General features: G+C 40.1%; 1 protein-coding gene across 10 annotated transcripts in view; it reads left to right on the top strand.

Annotated features, from left to right (window-relative positions):
• Window positions 1-3,089: 3,089 nt before the first annotated feature.
• MYCBP2 (MYC binding protein 2) overlaps window positions 3,090-15,201 on the top strand; it is a 275,901-nt gene continuing 263,789 nt past the window's right edge. For all 10 annotated transcript variants that reach the window (XM_054586458.1, XM_054586462.1, XM_054586453.1 and 7 more), the window contains exon 1: window positions 3,090-3,674. In XM_054586458.1, coding sequence (XP_054442433.1) covers window positions 3,373-3,674 — 302 coding nt within the window. In that variant the 5' untranslated portion in view covers window positions 3,090-3,372. The remainder of the gene's footprint in view (window positions 3,675-15,201) is intronic.

The following is a 15,201-nucleotide window of genomic DNA, read 5'->3' as shown; positions in this document are numbered from 1 at the left end:
ATTCTGCGCACGCCTGGTTCGCCCGCTCGGTGACAACGGATTCCTTAGGAAATTATCCAGTTACCGGGTTTTATGGGTACCCAGAGGCTCAGGAAAGGGCCTGCCTGGGACTGAAGGGTTTGGTAAAGACTGCAGGGAAATTAAGGAAGGGGTGGGAAGAATTCGAGACCTTTGCAGCCCCTTGGGGTCAGTCCCCACTAGAAACTATAAATGACTGCACATGCCACCACCTAATCCTAAACTGGAAATATTTTTCTGTGCACTCAACCATCCATCCATCCAACCAATATACATTTCCCTCCAGATTAGGGCTAGAGCCTGTGCTAGACTCTGGGAATGTAATACAGGACACAGACCCCCATACTCATCCTTATGAAAAAAACCTCTAGAATGCTTTGTTTTGTGTGCTATCACTTGTGAAAAGCCTTGTGCCAAGGTGGACATCCTAGATGCTTAAGTCCTCCCAAAATCTCATGTAGTATTATTCTGACCATTATTCAGAGGTCGAAACTTGCCCGAAGACATACAAGTAGCAGAGTTAGGATCCAAATCCTAGTCTGCCAGAGTCTTTGGCTACCTCCTTGAGTTTTGAAACAACAATGAGCCCTTACAGAAGTTCCTACCTGTTCAAGCCTTTAATTCTACCAGCCTTCAGATGACTCTACACCTGTGTCTTGGCTCTCATCCCAGGACTGGGGAGGCAAGGCTTCCTGTTCAACACTAAGCTTATAACTCTGCTGAAACTTCGTAACAGGTATTAGCCTAACAAATACTTATTGGATGCTTTCTGCATGCGAGGTTATGAACTAGGGGCTGAGGAATACACAAAGATAAATAAGAAGCTCTGAAGAGCTTATAGGATAGTTGAAACAAGACAAAAGTTGTTTCACAGGCCTACTCATTGTGCGAAAATACTATTATTCCCCATGCCTGCCCTTGTCTCTGGGTTTTCATTATCCTACTTCTGGCTTTTTTTTTTTTTTAATTAATCTTTATTGCATTTTTTTTCCATTACTGATTAGTCCCTTTATACCCTCCAATCCACGAGTCCTTTTTTCTTTTTGCTCAATCCCTCCACTCCCTAACCCACTCCCCACCCCATTAACTGTCATCTGCTATCTATAAGTCTGTCTCTGTTTTGTTTGTTAATTCAGTTTGTTCGTTAGATTCCACATGAGAGTGAAATCATATGGTATCTGTGTTTCTCTGACTGGCTTATTCATTTAGCATAATGTTCTCCAGGTCTATCCATACGGTTGCAAAGGGTAAAATTTTCTTCTTTTCTATGGCCAAGTAGAATTCCATTGTGTAAGTGCCCCATAGTTGTTTTATCCACTCATCTGTTGATGGATACTTGGGCTGCTTCCATATCTGGTGATTGTAAATAACGCTGCAATGAACATAGGGGTGCTTATGTTCTTTCAAATTCGTGTTTTGGGTTCCTTTGGATATATTCCCACGAGTGCGATTGCTGGGTCAAAAGGAAGATCCATTCTTAATTTTTTGAGGTATCGCCATACTGCTTTCCACAGTGGCTGTATCAGTCTGAATTCCCACCAGTGGTGCACAAGGGTTGCCCTTTCTCCACATCCTTTCCAGCACTTGTTGTTTATTGATTTATTGATGATAGCCATTTTGACAGGTATGAGATGGTATCTCATTGTGGTTTTAATTTGCATTTTTCTGATGATTAGTGACATTGAGCATCTTTTCATATGTCTATTGGCCATCTGTATGTCCTCTTTGGAGAAATGTCTTTTCAGGTCCTTCACCCATTTTTTAATTAGGTTGTTTGTTTCTTTGGAAGTACTTTATAAATTTTGGATATTAACCCCTTATCAGATGTATTGGCAAATATGTTCTCCCATTCTGTGGGTTGTCTTTTTATTTTGTGTGATCAAAACAGCATGGTACTGCCACAGAAAGACACACAGATAAATGGAACATAATAGAGAGCCCATAAACCCACACCTTTATAGCCAATTAATATTTGACAGAAGAAGCAAGCACATACAATGGGCTAAAGATAGTTTATTCAATAAATGGTGCTGGAAAAATTGGACAGATGCATGCAGAAAAATAGAACTAGACCACCTTCTTACATTACACACAAGAATACATTCAAAATGGATCAAAGACTTAAATGTTAGATATGAAATGGTAAAAATCCTAGAAGAAGGTATAGGCAGCAAAACCGTGGATATTACTTGTAGAAACTTTTTATTGGATATATCTCCCCAGGCAAGGGAAACAAAAGAAAAAATAAACAAATGGGACTATCTTTTTTTCTTAAACCAAAATGAGATAAATCTATCACTTAAAGCCCCAGATAAAATGCATTTCTTCACCACTTCCTCTACCCTCTGCCCAGTTTTTTTTTTGTTGTTTGTTTTGAGAGGACATTCAGATTAGAGGCACAGACATAAGAGCTAGTAAGTAGACAAAGAATATAGTACTGGGAGGACAGGATTTAATGATGTAAATGTTGAGAATAAAACTTTAGGAATGACTCTGGATTGTGAATACTCTCATAACTGTGGGCTCTACCTTAACAGAAATAAACGAATGCACTAATTTATTACCTGTCTTTTGTGAGTAAAAGCTATTTTAAATAGACGACTCCTAATGACAAAAAATCCAAAATAAGATCACCAAAGGGACTTTGAAACCGCCTGGCCTTCTCTGCTTTGAATTCTTAACCAACCAGCCCTATTCATGAAAAATCTTCCTGTTGGCAGCACACACCTTGGGGAAAGGTAAAAGGAGTACGGAACCGTCATATTCTGACGGTGGGCACATTCTTTCTCCTTTTAGGTCCCAGTTCTCCCACCTGAAAGGAACCCATTACCTGCAGCCCAACGTCTGTAGTTGACAGCTCGACTAGTTACTCTTCCTCAAGCTGCTAGTAAAACCCGGAGAACTGGATTTCCCTTAGATTCCGGAGGGTTCCACTGCCCCACACCCAAAGCCCTAAGGCTGAGGGAGTGGTGGCGGAGAGGGGGTGGGGAGGGAAACAGGCTGGGGTTTACTGAGCATGTGCAAGGAGTGGCGCATGCCCAGTACAGCCGGCAGCTTCCCATTGCGGGTAGTCCGGGCGTTGAGAGCGGCGGCGGCGGCGGCGGCGGCGGCACCGCCTCCTCCTCACACTCCGAGGTGGCGGGGTTAGATGAGCGGACCCAGTAGCGGCGAGGGCTGTGCAGTGGGGAGAAGGAAAAGGAGGAGGAGGAGGAGGAGGTTGTTGCTGTCTTTGTAGTCTCCCGGTTGCGGGAGCAAAAGGCCACCGCCGGAGCAGTCGTCGTTGGAAAAGGGCTGTGTGTGTGCGCGCGCGTGTCTGCCTGCCCGGCCCGCGGGGACCCGGCAGCGGCGGCGAGGATGATGATGTGCGCAGCCACTGCCTCCCCCGCCGCCGCCTCCTCGGGGCCCGGCGGGGACGGATTCTTCCCCGCTGCCACCGTCTCTTCCTTCCCGGCGCCGGGGGCGCTGTTCATGCCGGTTCCCGAGGGGTCCGTGGCTGCCGCAGGGCTGGGGCTGGGGCTGCCCGCTGCGGACTCCCGGGGTCACTACCAGCTGCTGCTGTCAGGCCGGGCCCTGGCCGACCGCTACCGGAGGATTTACACAGCTGCGCTCAGTGACAGGGACCAGGGGGGCAGCAGCGCTGGACACACGGCTTCCAGGTGCGTCTCCGGGTGCCTGTCCTTGCGCTCCATGCGGCACGCGCGCCCGTGTGCGTGTGTGTGTGTCTACGTACGTACTTACTGAGCTACCTTTCAACCAGCGATTGATGCTGTATAGTAGAAACAATTGAGATAGGAGGGTGCGGTGGCAGCAGTTTTTGCCCTTAGTGTGTGTCTTTGTGGGTGGTTAGCGAGGGTGGGAGGGTAGAGTGTGGTGTTTCAGAAAATGTGATCGTGCAAGTCGCTTACGACACGTGTGTATATTGTTGATGGAGGAGGGATGGGCGAAAGGTAGGGGGGACTGCATGAAGAGAATTTACAAGAGTGGGGGGGCAGTGGCGTTTCCAGGGTCTGTCGCAATAGTATTTGCAAGTATTTCTCACCCCCCATCCCCCAACACATTCCATCCTCCCTTTTCCAACACCCCCGAAAAGAATCTGCCAAATCTGCCTTTCATTTAGTGGTGGAATGGTATAGGTTAAGGATAATGTTATATATATATATATGGCTACACGTGTATATTAATGCGTGATGTATATGTACTTATATACATATAGTCATATTTATATATTACGAATTTTAGATAATCAGGCTGTTGGATAAGGCATGGGGTTTCGATTTAAGAGAATTAAGCAAAAGGGATGCAGATGGAGATTTCTGTGGACGTGAAGGATGTCTGATTCAGATCTTTAGAGCTGTACTTTGGTAACGGGTCTTCTAGAAAGAGCTGCTCTTGTGTTTTGATGTCCCCATCAGCCATTTCCCTTTATCTCGTGTTCTATTTCCTCTGTTGCTTATAGGCTTCAGAATAGAGGCGGTTTTGTGGGAAAAAGGGGAATGATGAAGAACTTCAAAATATGACAGCTGGTACTGTTCAGCTGCCACCAACCAGGAAATCAGAGTAGCTCCTAAATCTCTTCCTAGGCTCACTGCACCTTCAGCTTCCTCATGTAGGAAATATTAAATCACTTTCATTTTCTTTTTCTTAAAATATGAGTGTCTTTTTTGTTCTTTTATTATATTCTTTTCCATGCCCTTACATGCCACGCACCTTGGAGGATGGCGACCAACTTGTTTCACCAGCTTGGTTTTGACAGTGGTATTTGGGAGTTGTCATCATTTTTCTCGGGCTTCTTGCAATACATGGGAAATGAGGAAGACATTGTAGGATTTTGTTAAATGTTACAGTTTACTCTGTTTATTGAATGTGCAATTTGTCAGGCAATAACAAATGTCATTTTCTCCCATTATGAAAGGGCAGTCGGCTGTAAGTCAGGTATTTGAAGTTTTACCAGTATTTACTGTGGCTTTTGTCTGTTGCAGAGAGTTTTAAATGTGGAGCATTGTTCACACTTCTCATATCTGTAATTGTGTACAGGACTGGGCACATGAGTAGTTTTATCATAGGATGTAAATGTATGTAACTACCTTTTGCTATTTAAGCTGAAGGCCACAGTGGCACAAGTCTGTTTCTTGCTAATGTTTTTTGAAACTAACACACAACCTCATTAGACAGTATGCTTTAATAATTAGGTATATGATTTTGAGCTGTGAGTCTTTAAATTATGGCACTGTAGATACAACTTTACAAAGCCCTAAGAATTTGAATTTACTTTGTATGTTATTTCCTGACTTACATACTGGGTTGGCCAAAAAGTTTGTTTATTTTTTTCCGTGAAATAAAGGACACATTTTTTTCATTTTCACCAATAACTTAATTGATTTAGATATTTTGAGCATGTGTACTAACTCCCGCTATGCTATATTATTGAGAATTTGCTTAAAAGTTCAATCACATTTTCTTATTAAATATAATGGGGAAAGTGGAGCTGGGATTTAGGTACTGAATGAATATTATTACTTGTATAGGAGTACAGCTGAGTTAGAGGGGCACATGAGAAGTTTCCAAGACGGAATGGAGCAAGGATAGAAGATGAAGCTCTAGTGAACATACCTTTAAAGGATGAGAGAAAGGGAACAGTATAGGAACCTTTAAAAACACAAAAATATTAAGAAGAGAACCATGAAGTATTAGCACTAGCACTAAGAAAGTGATATTAGCGCCTGAGAAAGAGATATTAGTCCACTAAGAAAGTGGATTGAAAGTAAATGCTGAAGAAAGTGAGAACATATTCCAGGTTACTGATGGCTTTTGAGGAAGTGGGCATAGTAGAGAGATGTGGTAAGGAGTCAGTGGGAGATGTTGAGGTAATGGGGAGAGTACCTGGTTATCAGTAAATGGAGGAGGAGAAATTAAAGAATGAGAGGGGGAATCTCAGGGACTGTTTTAAGTTGATAGGTGGAGAGGTTAGCCATTGAGAAAGTTAGGAGCTAGTCTTTTCTTTAATATACAAAGGGAGAAGGTAAGTATTTGTAAATACAAAAACTAGAGGTTTATTGAGGGTAAGAATTATGCCCTATTTATTTTGGTAATCCAAATATCTAGCACAATATTTGGCTTTCATTCTGTAAATATCAAGTGCCTACTGTGAGCCAGGCACTGTTTTGGGTGCAGAAAATGCGGCAATGAGCAAGATAGACAAGTTTTCTACTCTCTTGGAGCTTCCATTCTAGTGGGGAGATAATAACAGGTAGTGATAAGTAATTATGAAGAAAGTAAAACCAATTTCATGTGATAGACAATTTGTAGTAGGGGGATGCTATTTTAGGTAGGTGGTCAGGATAGGTCTCTTTGGGAATTGACATTTAAGTTGTAATGATGGGAAGGCAGATCTAGAGGAAGAGACTTTTAGGAAACTGTCATAAAGGCTCTGAGGTGAGAACAGGCTTATGTTTAAGGAACAAAACAAGGCAAATTAGTTACCAATCAGTATTGAGTGAATTAATTACTGTGAATTGTTTTAAGTGTACAGTAGAGAAGTTGAGGGATGCAAGCCTAATGGAGTTAATGACTTTGATGGCATTCTGGTGCAGTGTGTAAAAGCTTGGATTCTGAAGTTCCACAGGTTTTAAATCTGGGCTGTGCCACTTTTTAGCTGTGTGACATTATATAACTTCTGTGCCTCAGGGTTTTTTTTTTTTTAATTTAAAAAAATTGAGATGTAATTGGCATATAACATTATATTAGTTTTAGGTGTACAGCATAATAATTCCATTTTTGTATATATTGTGAAATGAATCATCACATTAAGTCTAGTAAACATTCATTACCATGCATAGCTATAATTTTTGTCTTGTGATGTAAACTTTTATGATTTATTCTCAGCACTTTCAAATACAGGGTGGGGTAAAAGTAGGTTTACAGTTATTCATATGGAAAATAATACAATAATTAATAAATAATAATACAAGAATAAACTGTTTCATGTACTCACACTATAAACCTACTTTTGCCCCACCCTGTATACAGTACTGTATTATTAAGTATAGTCACCAAGCTGTACATTGCATCTCCATGACTTATTTATTTTTTAACGGGAAGTTTGTTATATAACTGGAAGTTCATCCTTTTTACCATCATCACCCATTTTGCCCAATCTCGCCTCCCTGGCCCACTCCCCATGTTCCTCTGGCAACTGTTCTCTGCTATTTGTTCTCTGTTATCTATGAGTTTGGTTTTTGTTTTTTAGATTTCATACATAAGTGAGATCATATGGTATTTGTCATTCTCTGACTTCCTTCATGTGGCATCATGCCCTTAAGATCTATCTATGGTGTTGTAGATGGCCAGATTTTCCTTCTTTTTTGTGGCTGAATAATATTTCGTTGTATATAAACACCATGTTTTCTTTATCCGTTCATCCATTCATGGGCACTTAGGATTGCTTCCATGTCTCGGCTGTTCTAGGTAATGCTGCAAAGAACATGAGGGGAGGTGCAGATGTCTTTTTGAGTTAATGTAGATGTCTTTTTGAGTTAGTGTTTCAGTTTCCTTTTGGATAAATACCCAGAAGTAGAATTGCTGGATCTTGTGGTTCTATTTTTAATTTTTTGAGGAACCTCCATACTGTTTTCCATAGTGGCTGCACGAATTTACAGTCTCACCAGTAGTGCACATGGTTTCTTTTTCTCCACATCCTCATCCACAGTTATCTCTTATCTATTTTGATAACAGTCATTCTAACAGATATGAGGTGATAGATACCTCATTGTGATTTTGATTTGCATTTTCCTGATGATTAGCGATGTTGAACACCTTTCATGTGCCTGTTAGTCATATGTATGTTTTCTTCAGAATTCTTTAAATGGATTGTTTTTGTTGTTATTGAATTGTGCATGTGTAAGTATATATATTTTGGATATTAATCCCCTTGTCAAGTATATGATTTGCAAATATTTTCTCCCATTCTTTAGGCATCCTTTTCATTTTGTTGGTGGTTTTCTTTTCTAAAAAGCTGTGCAATAGCTTTTTAGCTTGTTGTACTCCTACTTGTTTATTTTGCTTTTGTTTATTCCTTTGTTTCTTGTGTGTAGAATGGAGATCATAATACGGAGGATTGGTTTTGTAGATTAAATTAATCCATATATGTAAAGTCCTTAGCACATTAAGTGCTATTAAATATTAGTTACTAATTTCTGCTCACAGTGATGTTTGGAGTTTGGAGACTTAAAGAGAAGGCAAGGATCATGTCTTGCTCTTTTATTTTTGGTCTCAAGGACTGTTAAATGTGGGAATAACTATTACATTTATTCAGTGACTGAATAAATGTATTTTGTATGAATGAACCAATCAAAATTAGAACATTCAGTTGGGGAAAGGGATGGTACAGGAAATGAATAAAGAAATGTTTGATTGGTTCTGTGTGTGAATGGCAGTATAACATTTCACTTGGGAAAAACCATAGCACAGTGGTGAAATCTGCTCTGGAGGCAGACTTGACTTGGTTCAAATCCTAGTTCTGCCTTTTTCTGTCTTAAATTGGGCAAGTTAATTAGCATTCCTTGGTATGTTTCTTTATATGTAACCTTATCAGTATTGAAAGGACACTGTGCCTGTAAATGTAAGTGCTTAGTAAATTAGCTGCTGATGTTGTTTTTATGATGATCATTATTAAAACCACATATTTAAAATTCCAATCAGCATGATATTGTAAGTTTTTCCATTCTAGAGACAAATGGAAAACTACTAGTTGATTCAAAGATGAAGTGTGGGCTCAAATTAAAAAAAAACAAAACAAAAAGAGCAGCGTAGTGATCATCTCTGCACAGGGACTTCTCATGCAAACTGCCCTCCTTTGTGGAGAAACCTGGGCTGACCTGCCTGCCTGTACCGTGTTTCTGCCATCTGAGCCAGCCCTTAACAAAGGTTTCCTGGAATCCTATTTAAATCAGTAGGATTGAGGCTTTCCCCATCCCATCAGAGTTGTGCAGCTCTGACCATTCAGAGCAGTTCTCTTCTGACTCATCAGGACAGTGCCTTTTGGACCAATCAAACTGTTGAGATTTGGAGTCCTTATTTGCATGAGCATGGACCAATCAGGGATCAGAGGCGGAGACTCCCGTCCATATAAGCCAGCCCCTCTCCAGTGAACTTTTCTTTTCCACTGAAGAACCGAGACAGTGTGTCCGTGTCTGAGCTGCACACTGAGGCTATCTCCCTGGAACGGAGTGAAGCAGACTGTCTAGTGGAGTGGGGCAGACCAGTGCAGTGCAAAGCATACCGGCAGGAGCAGAGCAGAACTGTCTGAGATGGGGCTAGGCCTCAGGGTTTTTGTTGGTTTGTTTTTGTTTTTTACAGCTGTGCTGGATCACAGTTGAGCTGTTTTGCACTGAATGCAGTTTTCTTCACGGCACTCCCCTCGCCCGCCCCCCGCCCCCCCCCCGCGCCCCCCGCTGCCCGCCCCGCTCTAAAGTTAAAGTGTGATGGAAAGTCAGAAAGAAAAGAAAGTGAAGGTTTTTGGTGATAATCATTGACCATATGATAAAAAAGGAAGGTGATGGGGGGGTGGGGGGTGGGGGAACTGATAGACTAAGTGATAGAGTTAGGTTGAAGTGGTAGAACAATGTTAGTGGAAACTATAGAGAAGATTATGCTTAAAGTGGGGTGGTGGGGGGGGTGGGGGGGATTGCTGCTTTTTTTTTTTTTTCCTTAGCTAAAAGTAAGTTCCTTCAGCCGCTTTATCTCTTTGTTCTTAAAAATGGTATCTGAGCCCATCTTTCAGATGCCTGGGGTTTTGGTTGTAAGAAGTTACGTAGTCAATTAACCTAACAAATGTTCAGGGATTACTGCTTTGTGCTAACCATTGGCCCTACAAAGATTTATAAGACAAAGTTTCTAGATTCAGTTTATTGTCTGGATGAAGGTGAAAGATACAAAGACAGGTACTGTTAAAAGTGTTAAATGAAATCACAAAGAAAGCATAGTGCATTATGACAGAGGGAAAGCATTCTGGGGTGGCCCAAAAGCATGAGCAAGAGGTAAGAAAGCACAGTTTGTGTGGAGGTGATGGTAAGAATTCCATTAGAACTGGAATGTAGGTGCTATAAGGGAGACTAGTGGGAGATCATTCTGGAAATGGAGGCTGTGGCCAAAAGGCAGGGAAACTTGAACAGCAAAGAATTAGGTTTTATTCAGTAGACATTGGTGTTTTTGAGTAACGAAGAAACTATCATAGGAGTGAGTGTTTTAGGAAGTGGTATGGAATTGAATCAGTGTATGCGTATCTGTATTTGTGGGTGGGTACTAATTTGTTTCATGTAGCTGTTACATCTAAGGGATCCTATACCAACACATGTTGATGCAAAAACTATTCTGTTGTCATATTGGTAGGTCAAAATATGAAATGAATTACCTTCCTAGCTTAAGAGAAAATCTTCCCTTTGGGCTTAAAAGTAAATAAAAATGTTAATTTAAAAATACTTTTGCATTTTAAGATACTTGTTTAAAAAAATCAACAAAATAGTCTCAATGTTTCATTCAAAAACAGAATAAACATTCAGGTTTTTAGAGGAGGGGTATGGTTAATTGAGTTTAATTTACATATGGTAAAATTTGCCTTTATTTATTTATGTGTGTATGTATTTATTTATTTATTATTGTTTATTCTATTGCAGTTGTCCCAATTTTTTTACCTTTTGCCCTGCTTGCCAACAGCCAATCCCTTCTCCCTTGTCCCTGTCCATGAGTCATTCATACAGGTTCTTGGATTAATCTTTTCCTCTTCCTTTCCCCATTCACCCCCAGCCTCCTCCCGTCCTACAGTTGTTCCATGGTTCCATGTCTCTGGTTCTATTTTTCTTGTTAGTTTATTTTGTTCATTAGATTCCAGTTATAAGTGAAGTCATATGGTATTTGTCTTTTACTGACTGGCTTATTTCATATAGCATAATAGTCTCCAGTTCCATCCATGCTGTCACAAAAAGTAGGGCTTCTTTCTCTCTGCTGTGTAGTTTGCCATTGTGTAAATGTACCATAGTTTTTGGATCCACTCATCTACTGATGAGCACTCAAGCTGCCTTCTAATACTTGATTGTTGTAAATAGTGCTCCTATGAACATTGGGGTGCATAAGTTCTTTTGAACTGGTGTTTCAGGATTCTTAGGATATGTTCCCAGCAGTGGAATCGCTGGGTCATAATTATGGCAGTTCCATTTTTAATTTTTTAAGGAAATTGCATACTGTTTTCCACAGTCTGCATTCCTACCAACTGTGCACTAGGCTTTCCTTTTCTCCACATCCTCACCATCACTTGTTTGTTGATTTATTAATTATAGGCATTCTGAGAGGCCTGAGGTGTTATTTCATTGTTGTTTTAATTCGCATCTCTGATAGCTTGAGATATTGAGCGTTTTTTCATATTTCTCTGGGGCATCTGTATGTCTTCTTTCGAGAAGCGTCTATTTAGGTCCTTTGCCCATTTTTTAATTGGATTGTTTGTCTTCCTGGTGTTGAGGCATGTAAGTTCTTTATATATTTTGGAGACTCTTGTCCAAAGTATCATTGGTAAATATGTTCTCCCGTATAGTCTGTTCCCTTCTCATTTTGATGATAGTTTTTTAGCCGTGCAGAAACTTTTTAATTTGATGTGGTGCCATTTGTTTATTTTTTCCTTTATTTCCCTTTCCCTAGAAGATATATTGACAAAAATATTGGTATGTGGGATGTCTGAAATTTTACTGCCTATGTTTTCCTCTAGGACTTTTATGGTATCATGACTTGTATTTAAGTCCTTTCCATTTATCCATTTATTCTTGTGTATGATGTAAGTTGGTGGTCTAGTTTCATTTTTCTCATGTACCAGTCCTGTTCTCCCAACACTGTTTAATGAAGAGACATTGTATGCTCGTACCCCTTTTATCGAGGTTAATTGACCAGAGAGACATGAGTTTATTTCCTGGCTCTCTATTCTGTGTCCATTCATCTATGTGTCCTTATGCCACTATCTTGATTACAGTGGCTTTATAGTATAGCTTAATATCAGGTATTGTGATCCCTCCAACTTTGTTGTTCTTTCTCAGGATTGCTGAGGCTATTCATGGTCTTTTTTGGTTCCATATAAATTTTTGGAATATTTGTTCTAGATCTGTGAAATGTGCCAATGGTATTGTAATAGGAATTGCATGGAATCTATAGATTGTTTTGGGTAGTATGGACATGCTAATGATGTTAATTCTTCCAACCCATGAACATGGTATATGCTTTCATTTATTTGTAGCTTCCTCATTTTTTTTCTTCAGTGTTCTATAGTTTTCCAAGCACAGGTCTTTTACCTCCTTGGTTATATTTATTCCTAGATACTTTATTTTTCCTGTTGCTATATAGTAAATGGGATTTTTTTCTTAATTTCTCCTTCTGATTAATCATTATTGGTGTACATGAACGCCATTGATTTCTGAATATTGACTTTGTATCCTGCTGCTTTGCCGCATTCACTTATTAGGCCGAGGAGTTTTTTGGTGGAGGCTCTAGGGTTTTCTGTGTACACGCTCATGTCGACTGCAAATAATGATAGTTTTACTTCCTCCTTTCCAATTTGGATGCCTTTTATTTCTTTTTCTTGCCCAATCACTGTGGCTAGAACTTCCAGTACTATGTTGAATAAGAGTGGTGAAAGTGGGCTCTCTTGTCTTGTTCCTAATCTTAAGAGAAACAGTTTTAGTTTTTGCCCATTCAGTATGATGTTGGCAATAGATTTCTCGTATATGGCCTTTAGTATGGTTAGGTATGCTCCCTCTATTACCACTTTGCTGAGTGTTTTTATCATAAATGGGTTAGATTATCTGCAGGCTGGCTGGCAGATAATTACTTGGGTAAGCATTTTATCAAATGCTTTTCAACATCTATTGCTATGATCATGTAATTTTTGTCTTTCATTTTGTTTATGAGATGCATTACATGTATTGATTTGCGAATGTTCTACCATGCTTGTATTGCTGGGATAAATCCCACTTTATTATGGTGTATGATCTATTTAATGTATTGCTGGATGCACTTTGCCAATATTTTGTTGAGGATTTTAGCACCTATGTTCATCAGAAACATTGACCTTTAATTTGCTTTCTTTGTTACGTCTTTACTTGGTTTTAGAATGAAGATGATCCTAGCCTTGTAAAAAGAGTTTGGGAGTCTTCCCTCTTTTTGAATTTTTTGGAATAGCTTGAGAAATAGGTGTTAGTTCTTCTTCTTTGAAAGTAAAATTTGTCCTTTTAAAAGTTTCCATTTGGAGGGTCTTCAGAACTATCACCACAATCAAATACAGATTAAGTATACATCACTTCAAAACATTTATTAATTCCCTTCTCCTACCCCTAACTGCTTGCCATTGCAGATCAGTTTTCTGTCATCAATATTTTACCTTTTCTATAATGTCTTATAAATCTGGCTACTTAAATATAGGACCCCAGATACTATTAATTTCTATGTCTCCCTTCCCTGTGTTTTCTGTAAGTGGAAGTTAGGCTTTAAAACTTCATTAGGTTTTGGCTAAACATTTTTTGGCAATCATATTTTGTATATAGTCACGGGTACTGCATATTGCATCCCATTCAGATGTTGGCTGAGGCTATCAGAGGTTTTCAGATTGTCTCACTGTTTAATACTGCTCAGTCTAATTACTTGGGTAAGATGGTACCCATTAGATCTCTTTTCTTTAAATGTGTGCCTTTTCCATTTCCAATAAGCAAGTAATCACGGGTAATAACTTTTGCACACTGTGTATATCTTTCACCTAATGGGTTTAGCATCCTTTGAAAATCCTCGTCTGAGTCAATAATTTTATTAGGGGTTTCAAAATGATGATTTTTATAATTCTATTATTTCTTCTGTGTTTATCGACTGGTTCTGTTCTGCAAAGAAATGTTTTCCCTCATCAGCTGGTGATGAACTGTAGCTTCTCATAAGAAAGCAGGGTAAGTGCTTAATTCTCTCCCCTCATTAACCAAATTGGTATAATAGTCCAGTAGTGAGGTTGCAGGTGCTGTGGTTCACCATCCAGATCTCTCTGTTCAGGTACAGGTTCCCATAGTTGTTGTGCATATTGGCAGCCAAAACTGATTGCCCTCATGCCTTCTCTCTCCAGGCATTCTGCTTAGCCAACAGGGCTGCTTTTCTCAAAGCTGTGCTGCTTCTTCAGGATCAGATAGTATGCAAAACCTGTTCTGTGTGAGGGTGTAAAAATCTGGCCCTTTTACACTAAGACAGGATAATTTTGAAGATTCCAACTCCAGAGCTCCTCATGGGATTGGCTGAGGCCTCCCTGTGATTGCATTGCAATTCAGCTCCTTTCTCTGTTCAGTGTTACTTCCTTCGCCGTCCCTCAGTTGGCGATTTGGAGGGTTCTTCAATAATCTTAGGGTGTGCAAATCTCCATTTCAGAGTCTGTTTCCTGGGGAACCTAACCCAAGACAACTGTGGTACCAGAAGTGGTCTGAGGAATAGACTTCGACGTGACATTTGGGGGTTAGATTATCTGCAGGCTGGCTGGCAGTGTGAACCCCCTACTGGTTATATAGATGGAACACTGATAGTGATAACCCTTCGCATGCCCTGTGCAACTGTTAAAACTTTCACAGGGGGTGAACAGGAATGGGATTCCTGTAGAAGGAAATGTACTAGTGGGTACAATGTCTCAGGCTTTTGAGAGGTTTTAGAAAAGTATTAATTATAAGGACAGTGTGATAGGTGTCTATTGGTGAGTGACATTGATAGATTGGAGACAGACAATGAAAGGCTGAAGGTTATCAGGGGCTAAAATGAAAAAGGTGATTTCTTTAGCATTTTGTAGAAAGAAAGAAAAAGCTAAGGATTAGGCCCAAGACTTAATTTTAAGTGTAGCAGAGCTACTGGGTGGGTTGAAGTCTTAGTAAGTCTGTGCTGTAGTTAGAAATGAATGGGGGCCCTGCCTCTTAGAATGGGACATCAGAGTTGATACACATAAAATCTTTGAAACCCCAAATTATCCCAAGCTCTCTGGGCTTGCAGAAGCAGCCTTCTTCTGATTAGAGGGTAGTTTCTTGAAGACTATACTGCTTCTGCTACCTCCATCTACTCTTCTCTTCCCTACTGCTATCGTCAAACAAATAATTAGAGGTAAGTTACAAGAAAACCCATTAGGAGATGCTAGCCTGC

This window comes from Pteronotus mesoamericanus, unplaced genomic scaffold, assembly GCF_021234165.1.
Source record: "Pteronotus mesoamericanus isolate MK-2021 breed Mesoamerican mustached bat unplaced genomic scaffold, CSHL_Meso_final contig_94, whole genome shotgun sequence".
NCBI classification, from domain to species: domain Eukaryota; kingdom Metazoa; phylum Chordata; class Mammalia; order Chiroptera; family Mormoopidae; genus Pteronotus; species Pteronotus mesoamericanus.
Note: the sequence above shows the minus strand (reverse complement) of the source record. Positions and strands in the feature narration are given on the sequence as shown.